This window comes from Schistocerca americana, chromosome 1, assembly GCF_021461395.2.
Source record: "Schistocerca americana isolate TAMUIC-IGC-003095 chromosome 1, iqSchAmer2.1, whole genome shotgun sequence".
NCBI classification, from domain to species: domain Eukaryota; kingdom Metazoa; phylum Arthropoda; class Insecta; order Orthoptera; family Acrididae; genus Schistocerca; species Schistocerca americana.
The window spans coordinates 379,757,586-379,781,081 of record NC_060119.1 but is presented as its reverse complement, the minus strand read 5'-3'; the positions used below and the strand labels follow the sequence as shown (position 1 = coordinate 379,781,081).

Genomic DNA, 23,496 nt, shown 5'->3' with positions numbered 1-23,496 from the left:
CACTGACATAGACTTATTACACTGAAGCAGGCTATAGTTACGGTCTGTTTTAATTCAAAATGGCTATTAAACAGTAGAAGATCGACCTTTTGCAGAAAGACGTCATACATCTACACAACAATGTGAGTTTTCTTTACTATGCTTACAGTCAAATCACTGAATGTGGAACATAAGAAACTTGTATGGAATGCAACACTTACATTACTTAATGTACCAAATAAGCCACCACAACTGTAGCTGAAGGCAAAACCACACGATTGTGATGATAAAATGAAAGAATCAATAAAACTGTTTCACAACACAGAAGAAACCAATTCCACAATTGTCCCTGCAGTTCAACCACAAACCACAAGAATTTTAATCACATTTACTTTTGAAGCGAAACTGATTTCATTTACAAAAATATTCGTGTATTAGAAAGTTGAATGAAGTGTAAGTGTGCGAATCATTAGACTACATATAAAATTGCTGTGTGTAAAGGAAAGTGGCAATCATAATCAGAACAGACAGCAAAAGAACTATAGTATATGCTTGAAATGTGTGTTTATATTCTCTTCTTTTCAGCAGAGTAAGCTGCGCTTATACATACATTTGGAAGTATTTCTTTATGAATAAATTGTTGCTTAGATCACTAAATCAATGAGATTAGGCTGTTTTTACACTTATTTTGCAATCATTCATATCTCTTGATAATTTGCTAATGCTTGGAATGAAAAAATATATCAACTATTTTGTTAATTAAGTAAAAAAAGTAATTATAGAAACCAATATCATTCCAATTGTCAGATGATAACAATCATTAGACTTTAACTGAACTGTGTCTAGAAGATTTCCTGGAAATCTGTCGAGACTATTTGCTCTTTGACCGTTGTGTCTATAAAGATAATGCATTTTATTTTACTGTGCCAGTGGGTTTATCTGGAATTATTCTTGGGGAAAAGAACTGCTTGTAATTAGAAGAGAATTAATAGAATAAAACTTCATTATGTTGAAAGAAATGGAAATAAAATGAATAGTTCAAAGAGTGCTAAAGTTAAAGAATATAGCTGAACGATGTAACCATTATAAAAACCACTGTAGGCTGTCAGTTTTATGCAAACTGCCTTTATTGCATCACATATGTATTTCACATTACTGGTCAGTTTCAGCCCTTGGCCATTTTCAAATTACAATGTTCGTGATGTGTGTGTCATATTTAAAGTCAAAGGCTTTGGATGATGCAGGTTTTCCACATTTTGCAACTGATATATTTATTTATGTGCCATGTGCCATTAAATGAATTTGCAAGGACCAAGAAGCTAGCTGTTAGCAATGTCTTTACTTATATGATGTGCTGTACAATGTGGGCTTGGAAGCAGGTTGTGATGTGTGAGGCAATATAAGTAAACATTCAACATGTGTATGAGGGTACAAGTGTCAGTCCACACTTAGCATGAAACAGGTTTCAAATGTTACACACACAGCACCAATGCTATACATCTGAAAATGACCAATGGCTAAAACTAGCCAACAAAGTGAAATATATACAAGGTGCAATAAAGGCACCTTGCAAAATAAAACTGACAGCCTACAGTTGTTTTTAAAATGGTTGCATCATTTAGAAGTTAATTGAGGCTGTGGATCCATATGTGAAGGAATGTAAAGAACATTATTCAGATTCTACAATTCTATAACTTAAACTGCTTTTTAATTTATGGCACTCGTATAATAGATTTTTGAAGTCATGCAGCCTTTAACAAATGTGACATAAGAGAAAAAGTAGCAGCTGTATATTAACAATAGTAACACTTCAGAAATCAAAGTTTATAACTTTCAAAACCTGAGAGAGATATTTATACTATCATGATTTATACCTATGTTTAAAAAGAGGAGGAAATAAACAAGCAGCTCCCATGATGTGTGTCACACCACCAGAGAAACGAGTCTTTGGGTCTTCAGACCACTGTCGGGGAAAAAAACTAACCGATACATATATTAAAATGACTGAGCTTCATTCAAACTGTATAGATCATATTTCCAAGATCAAGAGTCAGTAGTTTTTTCATTATATATGATGGTGCTTCACCACACTGATCAAAACTTTTATTTGACTTATTAATTGCAGTGGATTTCAAAGTTCTTGAACAGATGCCCATCTGCCACACTCTTGTTGCACATAGTTTCACCACGTTTTGTAAACAAAGATTCCGATACGTGAATGGCAATTTTTTACAGCTGACGAGCTTATGTTCATGTGGAATGATGAATGTGACCAGCTGCCAGAAAACACACAGATTACATACATTGATCAGAAGTCATGAAAGATGAATTAAGTGTAATATAAATAGTTTGAAAATGCAAAATATGTGGAGTGCTACACAACTTTCCTGTTACTCCTTGCATTTTGAGATTTAATATGTCATCCACAGATCTTTGGTTTTCTTTCACAACCCCGTCTTCACCATCAACTATAATGGCATTAAATCTTAACTAAACACAAGTAGAATATTTCCTCTTCAATGACCATACAGTTGTATTTAGTTTAATCAATGCACAAAACTAGCTCAGCAGAACTTTATTTACAGAGCGAATGATATACAGTACAATTTCTTACTTTGACTCCCAAAGTAGAAATATGATACTGACATCCTGTGTGTACACTACGTATTTAAGCATTATCCCAAGTTCAAAATTGGTTACATACAGTGTGTTTGTAAATGAATATCGGGGTTTTAACACTTTACAATATTTATTACATTAAACTTACAGTTATAAATGATATGTCAAATGAAAGAGCAACTTAAACAGTTGTGTTTGGCAGGGGTGCCACCTCACTGGCATAGCGAAGTACGTGATTGGTTGAACTTCACTGTACCCAAGCGCTGGATAGGCCGCAAGGGGCCCAATGACAGGGATTGCTTAGCATGGCCTCCACGTTCACCCGACCTAACACCATGTGATTTTTTTCCTTTGGGGCTTCATCAAGGATCGCTCCCTGAATTGAGAAACTGGATTGAAGCAGCTGTTGCTATAATCACTGAAGACACACTTAGCAATGTTTAGGAAGAACTCAGTTCTAGACTTGATGTGTGCCATGTGACAAATGGTGCTCACATTTAACATTTATAAGGTTCTTTGTAAAACTGTTAGAGTTGCTCTTTCATTTGATATATCATTTATATCTGTAAGTTTAATATAATAAATATTATAAAGTGTTAAAACCCCGATATTCATTTATAAACACCCTGTATTACCTGACAGAATTTGTAGTTGTGGCTCATCTGCTCACATTAATTTAAGATATTTATGTCAATTTAAGTTTATTTTTAGGTGAAATCACATTCTTTATTATTCAGCACAAAACTAAATTTCTGCCACATTTTATTGTTCATCAAAATTAAGTTTTTGTTGCATTTTTAGAGTATAAACATCAAATTGTTTAAAATTATCAATAAATTTTCAGAGCACTAATTTTGCTTTATTTGCTCTATCAGCTCTCCCCATGTGATTTTCTTCAGTTTTGGTTCTAATTTTTGAAGTTATGCGTAACATTACCAAAATTCAAGTCTTACTCACTGTGCCATAGGTTATGTGAGGGAAAGTTACCAACTACTACTAATGTCAAGCCTGATACAAGAGCACTGCTCAACTGATATTTTGAAATTTTCTTCAAAAAGCATTTTGAAACAACTGAAGTACCACAAACTATGTACATGAGCAAAATACCTCAATATAGGTAATTTGTTTCATCTAAAAGACAATATGTTAATTATATAACAACACAGAAAAATCTGATTCCAAATTTGTACTCACAACCAATTGCAGTCATTTGATTTACATATCAACCACATTCTGTTCAGTTTTTATTTTGGCATTTACGTAGTGTTTTGTTCTCCCCCATTGTCTTCTTTCCTTCTAGGTCGTGTCAATCCGGTTCAATTGAGATATTGTAAACATGACTTGCATGTGAACAGAACCAGCAATCTGCGAGTGTGCTGAATTCTATTTTGATGCATTGAATCTTGCTTAAAACTGACCTTCAGTGGAATTTGAAATTGTGTAAAAGATAATTTGATTCAAAAAGCAGTTTTTAATTCTGACACAACTTATCTGATGCCATGATAATGATGTCAAAAGCAACTACTATCAAATAAGACGCCACAGCTGAGGTGGGCAGTTACTAGAAATGACAAGAGTGACAGGTAGTGGGTGGTTTGGCAGCTACATCTTTGAGTCACTTCAGATGATACTGCATTTTTGTTTTTGCGTAATAGCATTTTGGCAACACTGATGGAAGCCGTATTGGAATGCATCTAAGACTTTTGATTTGTACTGGGTGCTAATAACAATTTCCATAGGGGTTGTGGGTGTGTATATTTACAGATGGGGGCTCAATAATATGCCAGAAAATAAACATAAGCAGCTCTCACATTGCAGATAAGTTAATTAATTTTGATGAAACCTGTCTCTGTGTAAGGTCACATCACACTGAAAAGCAGTTCTTCAGAAAATAGTCCCTTTGTAATGCAGACTGTCTACTTCCTTTTGTGTTGAGAACTCAAGTGCTGCAAACATGATACCAATCTGATTTCAGAACTTTTTTTGTCTGAAATATTACACTCTGGCATGAGTTAGCATTGAAAATAATAATGAAAATATACAGTCAATAAACATTTTAATGGAATGAACATATTTCACTACCTGCCTGGATAGCGATGTGTGCTGAAGTGTCCCTTTTGGGGACAGGGATGTGCGTCAAACCAGAACTAAATCTGCCCAGAATTTAATGACGAGAGTCAGTGTGCTGGCCAGCCTGGATCTGGTTTTTAGGTGGTAGCCAAGACCCACCTCCGTTACACAATTTGCGAACATTTAGAATACTTTCACTGACTTTGACATGAATAACACTATATGCTGACCGTTGGGAGTACACATTTTTCATCCTCTGTGGGGGGAACTGTGGTGATAATGGGAAGAGCCTTTGGCCACTCCTTAAATTAAACATGCCGAATCCATTATCAACCATGCCGACCCTGCACCAATGCGGGACAAAGGCACAAGGAAAAGAAGAATGAACTTTTTACTCTGCCGGAATGTGTATCTTTTAATGAAACTTCATAAAACATTAAAATTATGTATCATACAAGTATTCAAAATTGGATATTTTCCTTTTAAAATCAATACTCAGTTGGAGAAGTGTTACTACACTTGAATTTGGAAGTTCGTGTTTGAGGCTGGTCTACAACACAATATTAACACAATATGTTTTGATCTTTGGTGATAGGTCCATTCACGTTAAATTCTATTCTCTGGATAAATCAATTCTGCAGGAGATTCTGAGTTTGAGACTTAAAAAAATATATAAGTCATACATTTTATTATCAAGGATTTCAAATACGTACTTTACTGTGGGGGAGAAAGCCTTTACTCCAAACAGTCATATGTGCCAAGGAATTAAACACATAATGTACAATACTGAACGTGAATATAAACTGATAACACAACAGTTAGAAGGATAAACATTACATAATTTCAAAGTTATAGGGGAAACAGTTGAGACAGCGATCTCATTAAGACAAATCTGTGGAAATTTCACATACAGAAGACAACAGCTTTCATTTATTGAACTTCAGTGGGTAATAAAACACACACTATTCCTTTTCCAGGGTTGATGATGATGATTATGATGATACAGATAATAATATATAATACTTAATAATAACAATAAAATATAGTTCAAAATGTTATTAAAAAGATAAAAATTGATAAGATATATTAATATAACACATTTCACTGAAGATATATAGTGATCTGTTCTCATCTTTTGCACCCGAAGATGTACCATTACACCAAACTAAATACAAGGAAATAGCACTTCAGTTTTAACACAGAAATTCTATGTGAGCATAGCACGTATTGCATCTGGCAAGCGACGAAGATACCAGCTGTGATCCTGACCGGGGGCTGTCGCGAGAACACCTGCAGTGTTTTGATGAGGAGTGCTGGAATTGTATGGGTAAGAATGGCCATGTACATCTGTCAACTGTCCGCCTGCAGCAACCAACACTGCTTCAGGAGCACAAGTGTCCCAACGTTTGCAGCCTGCACTTGCAAACACATATGCGTGTGCCTTACCTTCCAATAACAACAAAACCTGTAGGTCATCAAAGAAACATATATTAGCAATTAATATAAATATCACTAATAAGCATCAACATTATAACACTTAAGAAAATATTAAGTACTCTAATTTTATCGAATTTTCTCCTACTTTTGTATTTCATCTATAAGAAGGTTATCCTCAAAAAAGTAAAACTGAATACTAAAACCAGTTTCATTGATATTTCCACACTGTAGCAACACAAATTGCATCTGCCAGTAAACAACCAAAAACCCATGCATAAATTCACTTCTGCAAACACCATTATCACTCACAGGCATTAGTCTCAAATACAAAATTCCACTGGAGATAACAAAAATCAACATCTCCTCCAAAAGTGGTAATTCCTTGGTGACAATATATAGTTAGACAGGAAATTACAAAGTATCTCCTTAAGAAGTAGTAATTTTATGGACCACGATGGTGCTTCTCGTACAGTATTAAAATCATGTGTTGATTCACCAGAACTATCCTTCAGCAATCTCTGTCATCAGGTGCATATTCTTGAGTGTTTCGGATATCTCCCAGGTCAGATTAAAAGAAAACACTGAAGCAATTCACAGGCAACAATTTAGATTCGTTACCAGTAAGTCTGATCAACATGTGAGTAATACAGAGATGCTTTGTAAACTCAAATGGGAATCCCTGGACATAAGCCGATAATGTTTTCATGAAACACTGTTCAGTAAATTTAGAGAATTGACCTTTGAAGCTGACTGCAGAATGATTTTCCTGCCATCAACATACTTTTCACATAATGACTACTAAGATAAGAGAATATTTGCCTCACTCTATTTTCATGCCGAACAGGAAACGAAACACTTGTTATGGTACAAGGTACCCTCTGCCATGCGCCATACGGTGGCTTGTGGAGTATGTATATTGATGAATAGGTAGGTTAAGTAGGCTTACTCACCCTTCCTCATCCTGACACCCCTTAAACCAGAATTTACCAACAACTGCCTTATGCTATACATATGCAAATGACATCCATATTAATCTGACAAAATTCTGCAAATTATTAGTTTTTCTCAGTGTTACAAAAGAAAAATGAATTTTTTTTAACAGTTATAAGATTCTTAAAACAGGACAGGGGCAAGTGAGCGTACAAGGATCCCCTCAGTATCTAACTGAACCCCATCTTTCCTAAGTCCTTGACACTAAATTAACCACTCACTACAAAATATGCAACTAAAAGGAATGAAAAAGGAGGTGGAAGGTGTGGGAGTTGAGAGAATATGTAGCAAGATATTTTGGATTTGAGATTTCACTTATGAGGCAAAATGATTCTCATTCAGTAAGAAATCTCTTAAAAACGTTAAATCATAGTGAGGGAAAAATTATTGAAAGGAAGACATCAGCTACGTAAATGTTACCAAGCATGAACCAAATTACTTCTCACATTGGCTAAGGGCTTTAAAAAATAATAGGCCAGAAGGATGCGAATGAGAAACACTCTACAGCACAGTATAATGAATGCCCTGCTGTTGATGTTACAACTGATTAAGCTTGATCTCCATGTCTCTCTTCATGGGTGGCAGAGAATGCTAATGCATTGATATTAATGACTATAGCAGTTATAAATATCCTCAAGAATTTCACCTAACTAGCATGTACTTTGCTTTTCTCTCTTCCTTTCATAACACTGGTTTTGGATGCATATGTCAGTATTGGGACATCATATGACCGGTATATAACCTTTTTACTGATTTGGGGTACATGCTAGCTCCATATCAGGCTTCTGACACTCTTCCGAAATGCTTCTGCTTTTCTCCCCCATACGTTTATTTCTCTGTCTTTTTTTTTTTCCATCTTCCTGTATCTGGCTTCCTAGGTACTTGAAATTCTCCATTCTCCTCAATCGTTCCCCACCAATTGTTATTCCAGTTGTTCCTCCCTGCTTCATTCTTGTTGTGCTAATCATCTTACTCTTACCTATACTAAATTTCATCCCATATTCTTGTACTGTTCGTTCCCATATGTGCAACTGCTCTTGTACTTCCTCCTCCTTATTCCTCCAAATCATCAGATCACCTGCAAACATTATAGCTTTCATCTTTCCTTCACCAATTACTTGTGCCATTGTACTCATTATATCATCCATCACTACAATGAAGGGTAATGGTGAAAGTGCACTTCTGTGCCTCAAACCATTCTTCTGTTCAATCCAAGCTGATCTCTCTCTCCTCCCACTTTCACACAGCTCACACTTCCATGGTACATTTCCCTTATCCTCCAAATAATCTGTTTTGCTACTCCTCTGTTCTCCAAGGCTTTTGACACATTGCTTCTACGTAGACTATCATATGCTTTTTCAATGTCCTGGAAGATAATTAGTAGATCTATTCCATATTCATAATGCTGTTCCTGCAGTTGTCTTACAACAAAAATTATATCCACCATGGAGCTCCCTGTTCTGAAGCCATGTTGCTCTTCTCTCATCCCTCCTTCTAATTTTGCCTGAATTCGTGCTTCCAAAATTTTCTCAAAAATATTTGCACGATGAGTCAGCAGTGTTGTCCCCCGATAGTTCTTGCACTTTTTTCAATTTCCCTTCTTAAAGATCGGGACAATTATTCCCTTCACCCAGTCTTCTGGGATCATCTTCTATTCACTTCTTCCAGTCTTCTGGGATCATCATCTAGTCCCTTCTTCCAGTCTTCTGGGATCATCATCTATTCCCTATTTCCAGTCTTCTGAGATCATCATCTTTCTCCACACAATTTTCATTACCCGATATAAGCATTGTATCCCCACCTCGCCCGCTGCTCTCACTGTCTCCACACTTAGCTCATCTAGACCTGGTGACTTCCCTCCCTTCATCTTGCCCAATGTCTCTTCCACTTCTCCCCATGTAAGGTCTTTTTCTATTTGCTGTTCCTCCTCTTTTTCTCCCCGGTTTGTTCCTCATCATCCAGGTCTCCATTCGGGTTCAGGAGTTCTTCAAAATACTCCTTCCACATATTCTTGAGTTCCTCCTTATTCTCTACATATTGGCCACTTTTGTTCACCATTCAGGCATAATCTGTTGTACCATTCTTCTTACTTGTAATCATCCCATATAACACCTTTTTTGAACCTTCACTACCCTCCTCCATCCTTCTGGTCCACTGTTCCATCCGCTTTCTTCTCTCCTCTGCCACCACTCTTTTTGCTTCTTTCTTTCTTGCTTGATACTCTTCTCTTGTCTCTACTTTGTATGTTTTAGTAAGTTAGTGTATATTCATGTATTATAGGAAAATCTATTGAAGATGCTACAAGTAGCTAAAGCAGCTAGGAGCATAGCTGTCAATTACAGCTATGTGATGAATAAGGGAAGAAACCAGGATAGATCCTGAGACTCAGTACAAATTTTCAAGCTATATTGATATTAGACCTTAAGGCAACAATCTTGGATGTACTGCATTACAGGGAACAAATGTGAATGGGTTGTTCACCAGCCTAACCTGTCTGCTTTTCTCCAGGAAAAATATTTTACAGGTAATGCGAAGACTGACCCACAGCTAAATGACATTTTCTGGAGACTTGAGGCCCTGTTGATACACAATCAGCACACGAGGTCGTTGTGTTGAGCCCAAGTTGTAAGATTTAGAAAAACTCGTAGCGAGGTTGAGACTACTCTTAGCATAGCTCTGTCAAAGTTTTTAACAGTGTTCATACGGCTCTTCAAACTTTTTAGTCTGTGATGATTTGCTAGAGTGCCTTCGGTAGGGTTAGGACTACAATATTTCAATTTCTGGAACATCAGTATTACAGCACCACTGAAAGAATATTGGGAGTTGTAAACAGATAACTCTAGCAATAGCTCCAAACCATGGGACACACAATTAACTGATAACAAGTTTATTAGAAACCAAATTGATCGTATACACTTTTATTTGGGGAAAATAACTCACAAAACTTGTAGTTCAAAGGATAGATTAGTTGAGCTGCAGAAGGAGTTAAACAAGAACAAATGGGATATGCTATGCTATCAGAATTGAAACAATAAAGTGAGGACAAAACAGATTTAAAATCAGGACATACATTTTACTGCAGATGAAAATAGCAGGGGGAGGGGAAATTCAGATGTAGACTTTATTGTAAATGAGAAAATTAAAAACACTATTACAAATATTAAAAGAATCTCAGAAAGAATATTGAGACCTATTTGAAAAATGAACAAAGATACTGCATTGAAATTATTCAAGTATATGCACCAACATAGGTGTTCTGACGAGGAGTTACAGGAACTGATACATAACAGTAAATCCCACTACAAATTTGTAATACTGCAAAATAGAACGACAGGTGAAAATGCACAATGTGCAAGTACATATGCATGACATGGCAATGTTAACATTCTCACGTTCTGGCCGACATTAATCCACATCAGGTTTACGCAATCTGAATGCATACTTCAACAGTATCATGTGTCCAATAACACTGTCATTTATCAACTGACATGCCTGCACTGCACAGCCTTTTACATCGGTATGACAACAACTAAACTGGCTGAGCGCATGAACGGACACAGACGAACTGTCCGCCTAGGAGATGTCCAATACCCAGTAACGGAGCATGCCCTCCAGCATAATTCTAGGGACCTCTGAACCTGCTACACTGTATGTGACATTTGGCTTCTCCCACCCAACACCAGTCCCTCTGAACTGCGGAGATGGGAACTTGCACTCCAACACATCCTTTCATCCCGCCATCCCCCTGGACTGAACCTACGTTAAACCACCTCACTCCCATTTACTCTTCAGTCTTCTCCTCTTTCCCTTTCCTCTTTAGCCATTCACGCATCTTTTCATCCTACATAGTTGTGTTTATCTTTATACTATATACCTCTTTACTTCTGTATGCATCCTCTTTGGTTTGAAGCTGGCACAGTACTTACAGTAGAATATCTTTGGCATCCCTCTGATAACCATGCCTCCATCCTTGCTACCCTCCCTGTTTTCCTTTCCCTGTTGCTTCATAACCTGGGTTGTGAGTAACTGAATCTACTTTCCCTTCTTCCCTTCTTTCCCCTCTCTCCTCCCTGATGAAGGAACATTTGTTCCGAAAGCTAGAAACGTAAATTTTTGGTTCTGTTTTTTGTGTATCTATCAGCTGTACTGAGCTGAGGTAAGTACTGGCCAGCCCCTCTATCTCTTTGTTAGTATTTGTTTCACATCTTTATATGAGATTTTCCATTAATCATTTAGATCACCTATATGGTCCACATCCTTCATTGTTTTGTCCCTTTTGTTAGCTATCACTTACATCTGACATCTTAACACTTTCTCTTCTTCAGTATTTATATATACATGAATAAATATTTTCGTCACCAACTGTGTTAGTTTCATCTTCCTCCTATTATCTTGTTCCGTTTATAGTCCACTTCTCTCTCTCTTTTTTTTTAACATTCCATAGTTTTAACGTTCGTTATGCGCTGTTTTCCAGCCAACCATCACTGCCAACAATCTCTTCCACACCTACCAGTATCATCCATTTCCGTCGATTTTGTGTTGCTGGAGATATTTTTGTGCCATTGGCTATCTTTCTCTGCCACAGGAAAATTTTTTTGGGACATTTCTGCGCCACACGTGATCTTTTTTGCGGGACGCGCGATCTTTTTTGCGGCACGCGCGATCTCTTTTGCGGCACGTGCGATCCCTTTTGCGGCACTCGCTATCTCTGTTTTTGAGCAACGTGTGTTCTTTTCCCCTGATCTGGACATACTTGCTTGGTCTGGTCAACTTTTTCCGTATTTTTCTTATATAGTGGTCTTCCTTTGGTATTGAACATTACCAACACAATTTCTTTCTTTCTCGTCCTTCCCTCCGTGTTTTATTCCTTCTTATGATTACTATTTTAACTTTAGTTATTTAATTTCCCTACCCACCAGTTACCCACTATGTACCCTAATCCTATACCACATTATTTACATTCATTCCGGAAACATGTATTCATCGTAGCCAAACTGCAGTCCCACATACTTTTCCTCCGGTCCTGCTTAACCTTTGGAATTACCCCTAAAGGACTTACCTTAAAAGTTCCCATCTCTGGGTGCAATTCCTCCTTCCACCAGTCTCTCCTGGACTTCCAGAACCTTCAATCCTTAGCTCTTACCCAACTTGTCCTGAATCTCTACACTACTTCATGTAACCACCACTCCCAACAGCTCCTATCTCTCTTCCAAGTCCTCCACCTCTCAAACCCTTCCTTGGAGAACACACTCAGGAACATCATCCTAGAAGCCAGCTGCAAACTTGAGTTCCACACCACACACCACATGAAAAAACTATCCACAGTGCTAGTGCAACACCTAAGAAGTGGGGCCCCCTCCCTATCCCTCACAAACACCAACCACAACAGAACCTTCAACAAAACCCCCTCATAGCCAACAAACCTAGCCTAGCCACCCTACTCAATCTCCCCATCCCAGCACATACCCCACACAGACCAAATCTCAACTATAACCACAGTCAAATGCTACATATCACCAGTCCCAATTCAGTTCTAAACCTCTCATCCAGATCCTTCTCTCCTCCAGAGACATCTGTTCTATCAAAAGGCTTAACCTTTAGCCCCACGCCTAAATTCAACCACACTGCCCTGGTTAAAGATCTCCTCTCATTCACCCGGAACCTCAACTGGAAATATCACTTCACTACCCAAACACAGCCCCCAAATACTAGACCCAGTGTTGAACCCTGTCTAGAACAGTTCCGACCGCCTTCTCAAAGGGATCCTGCTCCCCTCCCACAAAACCATCCCTTGCAGACATTTCAGGAATTCCTCACATCCAGTGTTGCCTCCCAGTCCTTCTTGAAGAACGTCCCGACAACCCCCAACATCACTCCAGCTGAATCCTGTGCCATTAAGGGGCTGAAAATAGACCGCTTTAGTGTCATCCTCCCGGCGGATAAAGGCTCCGCAACTGTCGTACTTGACCGTGTGGAGTATGTGGCAGAAGGACTGCGTCAACTCTCCGACACCTCAACCTACAAAGCTGTTACCCAGGATCCCATTCCCTCCATCCAGACTGAGCTGCAGAAAATCCTAAAAATCCAAGGTCCCTCACAAGGCCTCACAATGGCTTCCATAGACTTACTCACTCCACCTGAGCCACTTACCCCTACCTTCTACCTATTACCCAAAATCCACAAAGAGAACCATCCTGGCCGTCCCATTGTGGCAGGCTTCAAAGCCCCAACAGAACGTATCTCAGCTCTGGTAGACCAACACCTCCAATCTATCAGCCGCAGACTCCCATCCTACATCAAAGACACAAACCACTTCCTAGAACGCCTCAAATCCATTCCCACTCCTCTCCCACCTGAAACCTTTCTTGTCACCATAGATGCTACAACCCTTTACACAAACATCCCACATACCCATGGTCTCTCTGCCCTTGAGCGCTACCTCTCCCAACGTCCACCCGAAGATCTTCCAAAAACCTCGTTCCTTATCACACTTACCAACTTCATCCTCACCCATAATTACTTCACTTTTGAAGGCCAGACCTACAAACAAATCAGGGGAACGGCCATGGGAACCAGGATGGCTCCATCCTATGCCAACCTCTTCATGGGCCGCATGGAGGAGGCTTTCCTGAAGACCCAACAGCTGCTTCCCCTGGCCTGGTATACGTTTATAGATGACATCTTTGTGGTCTGGACTCATGGTGAAGAAACACTCCTTAATTTCCTCCATAACCTCAACTCCTTTTCGAATCTGAATTTCACCTGGTCCTTCTCCAAAACCCAAGCCACCTTCCTGGATGTTGACCTTCATCTTGTTAAAGCTCACATCCACACCTCTGTCCATATCAAACCCACAAACAAACAACAGTACCTTCACTTTGATAGCTGCCATCCATTCCACATCAAACACTCCCTTCCCTACAGCCTAGGTATTCGTGGCAAACGTATCTGCTCCAGTGACGAATCCCTCAACAATTACACCAATAACCTAATCAGTGCTTTCCTCTCCCGCAACTATCCTGCAGACCTTGTCCACAAACAGATCTCCCGAGCAATACATTCCTCCCCGTCCAACAACAATGTTCCTATCCCCAGACCACACAGAAGCATCCCCCTTGTCACCCAATGTTATCCTGGCCTCGAAAACATCAACAAATTACTCCGCCAGGGATATGACTTTCTCAAGTCAACCCCTGAAATGAGATCATCCCTTGACAAAATTCTCCCCACACCACCCAGAGATGCCTTTCGTCACCCCCCTAACCTCCGTAACATCCTTGTTAAACCCTACAATATTCCCAGACTACCTTCTCTACCCAGCGGTTCCTACCCCTGTAACCGACCCCGCTGCAAAACCTGCCCCATGCATCCCCCCACAACCACCTACTCCAGCCCCGCTACTGGTAAAACATACACAATTCAAGGCAGGGCCACATGTGAAACTACACATGTCATTTATCAACTGACATGCCTGCACTGCACAGCCTTTTACATCGGTATGACAACAACTAAACTGGCTGAGCGCATGAACGGACACAGACGAACTGTCCGCCTAGGAGATGTCCAATACCCAGTAGCGGAGCGTGCCCTCCAGCATAATTCTAGGGACCAACACCAGTCCCTCTGAACTGCGGAGATGGGAACTTGCACTCCAACACATCCTTTCATCCCGCCATCCCCCTAAACTGAACCTACGTTAAACCACCTCACTCCCATTTACTCTTCAGTCTTCTCCTCTTTCCCTTTCCTCTTTAGCCATTCGCGCATCTTTTCATCCTACATAGTTGTGTTTATCTTTATACTATATACCTCATTACTTCTGTATGCATCCTCTTTGGTTTGAAGCTGACACAGTACTTACAGTAGAATATCTTTGGCTTCCCTCTGACAACCATGCCTCCATCCTTGCTACCCTCCCTGTTTTCCTTTCCCTGTTGCTTCATAACCTGGGTTGTGAGTAACTGAATCTACTTTCCCTTCTTCCCTTCTTTCCCCTCTCTCCTCCCTGAAGAAGGAACATTTGTTCCGAAAGCTAGGAACATACATTTTTTATTCTGTTTTTTTTTGTGTATCTATCGGCTGTACTGAGCTGAGGTAAGTACTGGCCAGCCCCTCTATCTCTTTGTTAGTATTTGTTTCTCATCTTTATACGAGATTTTCCATTAATCATTTAAAGTTTCTTAGTGACACAAGTTGAGAAATCAGTGTCCCCAAGAATGACTGGTGACACGCTGACAGCAACCACACAGAATGTGAGAATCACTATCTACGACGAAGAACTGTTAGTGTTACACCTGGAGTCAAACTTCCACCCCACTAGGACTTTTGTGATTGCGGACATGCCTCGTCCTATAATTGAAACAGACTTTTTACACAACTGTTGACATATGCCTGACATGATCAACCAGTAACCACAGAAAGGTTGCTGTCTACCATGGCAGGTTAAGTGCAGTGTAGTTTGCCCATGGCTTTCTGCAACAAGATGTCTGGCACCTCTACCGTGATATCCATGCCGGAGTAACTGATGCAATTCTGTACCCACAACATGTGTGTCGCGCAAGAAGAAACCCCTGACTTTTGATGATTTGTGTACTGTCAGCGATATCATAGCATTATCTGAGGAGCAACTTTTTTATAACCTGTCTGAAGACTCTCCAGCACTCACCAAATATGCCTGTGCCACCACGAAATCCTCATGCAATACTCTACACCATATTCCCATGACAAAAGGTCAACCCATCATTTTCTGCCCATCGTGTCTGCCTCCAGAGAAGCTGCTTGTGGTGCAAACAGAGTGTGATCAACTTCTGAAAGCAGGTATTGTATTTTTTATTTATTTATTTATTTATTTATACGTCAAGTTCTGTAGCACAAAATTGAGGAGCAAATCTCCAAGGTCATGGAACGAGTCAGTACATGAAATTACAACATAAAAGTAATAACAGATAAAAATAAATGTTAATGATCCCATGAAAAGTCAAGTCATAAGTTTAAGTAAACACAATCAACAATATAACATAACAATCAGCTTAAGTTTTGAGGAACTCCTCACCAGAATAGAAGGAGTGACCCATGAGGAAACTCTTCAGTTTTGATCTGAAAGTGTGTGGATTACTGCTAAGATTTTTGAATTCTTGCCTTAGTTTATTTTAAAAATGGATGCAGTAGTATACTGCACACCTTTCTGCACAAGAGTTAAGGAAGTCCAATCCAAATGCAGGTTAGATTTTTGCCGAGTATTAACTGAGTGAAAGCTGCTTATTCTTCGGAACAAGCTGATATTGTTAACAAGGAAGGACAGTAAAGATTACATATATTAAGAGGCCAATGTCAAAATACCCAGACTAGTGAACAGCGGTCGACCAGAAGTTCGTGAACTTACACCACTTATTACCCGAACCGCCCATTTCTGAGCCAAAAATATCCTTTTAGAATGGGAAGAGTTACCCCAAAATATAATACTCGTGCCATACGACATAAGCGAATGAAAATAAGGAAAGTAGACTAATTTTTGTGTCAAATGATCACTTCAGATACCATTCAAATACTAAAAATGGCAGTATTAAGTCTCAGAACAAGATCCTGAACGTGAGCTTTCCATAACAGTTTACTATGTATCGGAACACCTAGAAATTTGAAATGTTCAGTTTCACTAATCATATGCCCATTCTGTGAAATTAAAGCGTCAGGTTTTGTTGAATTGTGCGTTAGAAACAGTAAGAACTGTCTTACTGTGATTCAGCATTAGTTTATTTTCTACAAGCCATGAAGTTATATCATGAACTGCACTATCTGAAACAGAGTCAATGTTGCACACAACATCCTTTACTACCAAGCTAGTGTCATCAGCAAACAGAAATATTTCAGTTACCCATAATACTAGAGGGCACATCATTTATATAAATAAGGAACATGAGTGGCCCCAACACTGATTCCTGGGGCAAGCCCCAATTGACCGTACCTCATTCAAGCCCATCACAGCCGTTATCAATAATGACCATTTGCTGTCTGTTATTAAAGTAAGAGGTGAACCAATTGTATTCCATAATGGTCCAACTTCTGGAGTAATGTTTTGTGATCAACACAATCAAACGCCTTAGTAAATTAAAAAATATGCCTAGCATTCAAAACCTTTTGTTTAACCCATCCAGTACATCACAGAGAAAAGAGAATATAGCATTTTCAGTTGTTAAGTGACTTCTGAAGCCGAACTGTAAATTTAATAGCAAATTATGTAATATAAAATGATATATTATCCTTACTTACACAGCCTTTCAATAACTTTAGCAAATACTGATGGCATAGAAATAGGTCTAAAATTGTCTACATTATCCCTTTCTCCCTTTTCATAAAGCGACTTTACTGCTGACAAGGGAACCTCCCCATCGCACCCCCCTCAGATTTAGTTATAAGTTGGCACAGTGGATAGGCCTTGAAAAACTGAACACATATCAATTGGGAAAACAGGAAGAAGTTGTATGGAACTGTGAAAAAATAAGCAAAATATACAAACTGAGTAGTTCAACGGAAGATAGGCAACATTAAGGACGATGGGAACGTGAGCAGCTGCGGAACGAAAGGTCCTTGGTTCAAATCTTCCATCGAGTGAAAAGTTTAATTTGTTATTTTCAGTTTATGTGACAAACTCTTATGTTTTGATCACTTTTTTGGGAGTGATTATCACATCCTCAAAGAAAACCTAAATCGGGCAAGGTAGAAGAATCTTTTTACCCATTCGCCAAGTGTACAAGTTAGGTGGGTCCACAACATATTCCTAACATGTGATGCACATGCCGTCACCAGTGTCGTATAGAATATATCAGATGTGTTTTCCTGTGGAGGAATCGGTTGACCTATGACCTTGCGATCAAATGTTTTCTGTTCCCATTGGAGAGGCACGTCCTTTCGTCTAATAATCGCACGGTTTTGCAATGCGGTCACAAAACACAGACACTAAACTTATTACAGTGAACAGAGATGTCAATGAACGAACGGACAGATAATAACTATACAAAAATAAAGAAAGTAAAATTTTCAGTCGAGGGAAGACTTGAACCAAGGACCTCTCGTTCTGGAGCTGCTCACGCTACCACGGCGCTCCTAAGCTCACACTGTCCATTATGATGCTTATGTGGCCCATGGACTACTCAGTTTGTATATTTTGCTTATTTTTTCACAGTTCCACACAACTTCTTCCTGTTTTCTCAATTGATCTGTGTTCAGTTTATCAAGGCCTATCCACTGTGCCAACTTATAACTAAATCTGAGGGGGGTGCGATGGGGAGGTTCCCTTGTGAGTACTTTAATCGTTCAGGAAATGACCATTCCTAAAGTAAAAATTACAAATATGGCTATGTACAGGGCTAACATGTGCAGCACAGTACTTCAATATTCTGCTAGGCACTCCATCACATCCATGACAGTCCTTAGTGTTCAGTGATTTAATTATTGACTCAATCTCCCCCTTGTCGGTATCACAGAGGAGTATTTCAGACATCAGTCTTGGAAAGGCATTTGCCAAGACAGTTATACGATTCCCTGCAGATACTAAATTTTTATTTAATTCACCAGCAATGCTCAGAAAATGATTGTTAAGTACTGTGCATATATCTGATTTATCAGTAACAGAAATATTTTTTCTATGAACCAACTTTACATCACTGACCCTGTGCTGCTGACTAGACACTTCATTCACAACTGACCATGTGGTTTTAATTTCATCCTGTGAATTAGCTATTCTATTTGCATACCATATAGTCTTTGCCTTCCGAATAACATTTTTAAGCACCTTACAATACTGTTTGTAATGGGCTACTGAAGCTTGATTGTGACTATTTCTAACATTTTGATATAATTCCCGCTTTATTCTACACGATATCCTTATCCCACTACTCAGTCACCCAGGCTGCCTTTTACTGCTAGTATCCCATTTAGAACATTCTAATGGAAAGCAACTCTCAAAGAGCATGAGAAATCTGTTAAGGAAAGCATAATATTTGTCATCTATGTTATGGGCACTATAAAAATCTTGCCACTCTTGTTCCTTGATGAGGTTTGAAAAACTCTCCATTGGCGTTGGATTAGCTTTCCTACATAGTTTGTAATTATACGTGACATTTTTTTGGGTACAAAAGCCTTTTAGTGTTAAACAATCACCCTTTTACTAACAGAATGCCCATCTAGAAACAAAGAATGAATAAAAATATTATCTACAGCTGTGCTACTGTTCCCCTGCACCCCAGTTGAAGAAGGAAAAAAAAAAAAAAAAAAAAAAAAAAGGTCTCCATCAGATCACATGAATTTACCAGATCTACCAACATCCTTTTTCTTGCACAATCATATACAAAATTAATATTGGAGTCACCACATATAACTAATTTCTGGTACTTCCTATAAAGTGAAACAAGAACCCTCTCTAGCTTGAGCAGAAATGCTGTGAAGTCAGAGTTAGGGGACCTATGTACAACAACAATTGGAAGTTTAGTTTCACTAAATTCAACTGCCCCCGCACAACATTCAAATATCTGTTCAGTGCAGTGCTGTGATACATCTATGGACTCAAACGGAATACCATTTTTTACATACGCGGTCACCCCCCACTTCGCAAAGAACTCTTTGAAAAACAACCAGCTAATCTGTATCCTGGTAAAGCAAGCCTCTGAATTGTCAAATTATTTGAATAGTGCTTTGATATACCAATATAAGTTCACAGTATCATCTATAAGCAGTTCACTAATTTTAATACATCTTATATTTTGATGTAATATCCTAACTTCTTTTCTACTTGGAAACATGATGCCCTTTGAAAGTGATTCTTTAGTTAGAGGGACTTCCTTTAAGCAAGTATACCTATCAGCTGACTTCAATCTAAAAAAAGGTACAGCTGTAACACCAACTACTACATGAATTTTTCCAATGAATGATCCCACCACCACCACCACCACCACCACCACCACCACCACCACCACTCACTACACTGTCACCTATAAGCTTTGCCAGCCTCCCCTTCCCATGCCTATTGAGGTGCAGCTCATGCCTAGTGAAACCCGATCTACTGATAGAATCAACTGGCACCACTACAATGTGACCCACGCCCTCTGCCATCAGTGCCTTTTGCAGACCCATGTTAACTAGCCTAACAGCCGCATTAACATAAGACCGATCATGATGCTGAAACAGGTGTGTGAAATGCACATTAGTCCCGCCAGTTTGAGTAGCTATCTTTACCAGTTCACCATTTACATCATATTCCCCACCCCTATCAACACTATTCCCTGTTCCACCCACTATCAATACTTGATCCTCCTTCGTAAAATTCCTACATAACTCCTTAAACTGTCAGTCACCTAAGCCAACCCTACACTAGGCTTCACAATGCTGGTGACCTGGTACTCGCTCCCAACACTTCCTGCAACTGCTGGCCCACACCTCTACCATGTGAACTACCTAGCAGCAGAACCTCCTCCTTTCTGTTAGATTTTGTAACTGACTTAGGCTTCCTAACTGCTGAGGACTGCTGCATGTTTCCTACACCTAAAGCTACAAGAAGCTCCTCTTATGCCTCCTCCTCCTAGCTGCCTTCTTGCCAACTGCCAGTTCCCATTCCCCAGCACCCTTCGCCCTCCCCGACCTATTTAGTTCCTCCTTTGTATATTGTAACTACACCTGAAGGGCACAGATCTTACGCTCCTGATCCTGTATCATCTTATTTCTACTACAGAGCCTGTATTTCCAGGAGAGTATCTTGCTACAATGCCCACTGGCTTCCCCACTGCATTCCCCCCAATGAAAATACTTTGAACAAATCCCACACTGTAACCCACTACTCACAAACCTATGACAGAGCCCACACTTCTCACTCATGGTAAAATTTTACAGTTACTGAAAAAAACTAAACGTCTACATTACCTAAGTTCAGTTACACCAGTAGAACTATTTATAGAACTAACAGTAGTGGTCTCGAAATTCTCTCTCCACTAAGAAAGCAACAACTTTTATTAATACTACTAAACCACTACTACTAATACCAACAAAACTTCAGAATATCTATTAGCAAAAACCAAATATTCAAGCAGCGACTGGAACACTCTAAAACAGTGAATGATAATTTTACTGAAATATTTCACTAGAAACAATAAGAAACGTCAGCTGAAAACTACTGCACGAAATTTACTAAACGACTTAAACACACAGAAAACTCTAAAAAACACAGCAAGGGAATGTTTCCAAAAGTTTATTAAATTTTTATTTTGTCACAAACAGCACAAAACACAGTGGAAATCTATTAAATTTAATAACTGTATAACAGCGCACAGCTTTATAACCACTACAGCTGCAACCGCATGCCACGAAATGTAAACACACTACTAAGGCATGAGACTTGGATGATAAGCAGGTCTGATAGACTGTGGGCCTCCGCGATCCACATGGTTCGTAAGGAAGGCAATCTATGGAGAGTACATGGAGACTGCAGAGCACTCAATACCCACATAATTCCAGACCACTATCCTGTTCCCAATGTAACTGTTTTAAAAGAGTGTCACTATCAAATGACAAATGTGACAAACTGCACCAAGGCATTTCCCCCAATTCCCATGGTACAATCTGACATAAAAAAATGGCAGTGACCACACCATCTGGTTTGTTCAAGTGCCATTTTATGCCATTTGGTCGCAGAAATACTGCCCAACCTTGGTAATGGTTCGTGCACAACGGGCTTGAAGAATTATCGTTCATATTTTGCAATATGGACGACATTCTAGTATTCTCTACTTCAGTAGAGAAGCATGTCACACACAAGTGGCAGCTTTTTTGTCACCTCTAAGAGGATGGCATAATTATTAATGAAAGAAAGTGTGCACTAGGAAAACGTGAAGTTAAATTCCTGGGATATTTGGTCTCCGTGGCAGGCCAGTCAACACTGCTCACGCAGGTCAAAGCAATACAACAGATGCCCCTTCCCACAACTTACAAGGGGCCATGCAGATCATTAGTCATGTTGAACTATTACAATGTCACTTGCTTATACTAGCAACCATACAAGAGCCACTCACAATGTTACTTGCTGGCAGAAATATTACAAGAAATCACAAAAACCTGTGGACTGCAAATGCCAAAGCAGTTTTCCATTACCTAAAGAAACATCTATCAAAGGCAACACTGCTGGAACACCCGCAATTGAGCATACCTTTGGTGCTTGTGGTATATCCAAGCCAGACAGCAGTGCGAGCACCTCTGCAACCAAAAGTTAATGGCAAATATCAGCTGCTCACTTTTTCCTCCAAGAACCTGATTCAACAGCAACAAAAACTGGAGTGCTATTGACCACAAATTGCTTGCTATTTACTTAGGTGTTTTTACAGACACCAAGCCTCCAGTAGCAATTTTTAACCTAGACACAGACCTCAAATCACCACGCAGGTGTACGACTGACGTGTGGATATAGCAGGGAAAAACAACATGGGCGCAGACTGCATAACTCGAATTGTGCTAGTTTAAACTCCACTGATTCGTCAGATTTAGCATCAAAGCAACAAGATTATCCTCTCTTGCACTGTCTTACACAGAAGCAGTGAATAGCATTGCAGATCCAATGTGTATAAACCCTGAATGTGCTGGTTGGAATTTGATGCGACATAGCAAGGGAAGGACAACCCTACATACCAGAATAGTGTTGATATGAGGTTTTCAATGCACTACATCACCTAGCATACCCACAAATCCAAGTCACAGCCAAATTAGTTTCCTCCACAGTTGTGTGGCCTGTAGTACAAAAAAGAGTGCCACACATGGGCAAATGCACGCCTGACTTGCCAGCATAATAAGATTAGCATGCTGTCTTGACACGTGCTGTTCACTTCCCAATGCCTTCAGCAAGGTTTTCGCACATACATGTGGACATTGTAGGGTAGCTACCGGATTCTGCAGGACAACATTATTTGCACATGAGCATATGTATTTTTCAGCTGATACGGCTTTACTTCCCAGCAAAAAATTATAGTGTACAAATGTTTGTTTCAAATACAACTTGAAATGCGATGTCTTCATGCAGTAATCACTCCTGGGTATGTGATGATGGATAAATTCCGAAACACATCGTATGAGCAATAAAGTCATTCCTTGCCTGATGTTTGACTTTCACCACTGTGACCCAGTCAGACTGAATGAAGAACTACTGATTATTATTAGAATAGTGGTCGCCTCTCTCCTCCATGACTTTATGGCACATTTATACACGGTGAACATTAATAAACTGACAAACTGCAGGGATATAAAGATGTGTCCAGAAATACATTGTTGCCATGGTAGATGGTGCTGACAAATGACTTCCTCTGAACATGTGGCAGCTGAATCTCAACATGAATCAATGTTAACATATTCTACACCTACAAATATACTCCA

The 23,496-nt window shown here is 39.3% G+C and overlaps 1 protein-coding gene across 1 annotated transcript in view; it reads right to left on the bottom strand.

The window, feature by feature from the left end:
- Positions 1–5,059: 5,059 nt before the first annotated feature.
- LOC124622939 (3'(2'),5'-bisphosphate nucleotidase 1) overlaps positions 5,060–23,496 on the bottom strand; it is a 45,433-nt gene continuing 26,996 nt past the window's right edge. Inside the window, exon 5 of the mRNA XM_047148733.1 lies at positions 5,060–6,133. Coding sequence (XP_047004689.1) covers positions 5,876–6,133 — 258 coding nt within the window. The 3' untranslated portion in view covers positions 5,060–5,875. The remainder of the gene's footprint in view (positions 6,134–23,496) is intronic.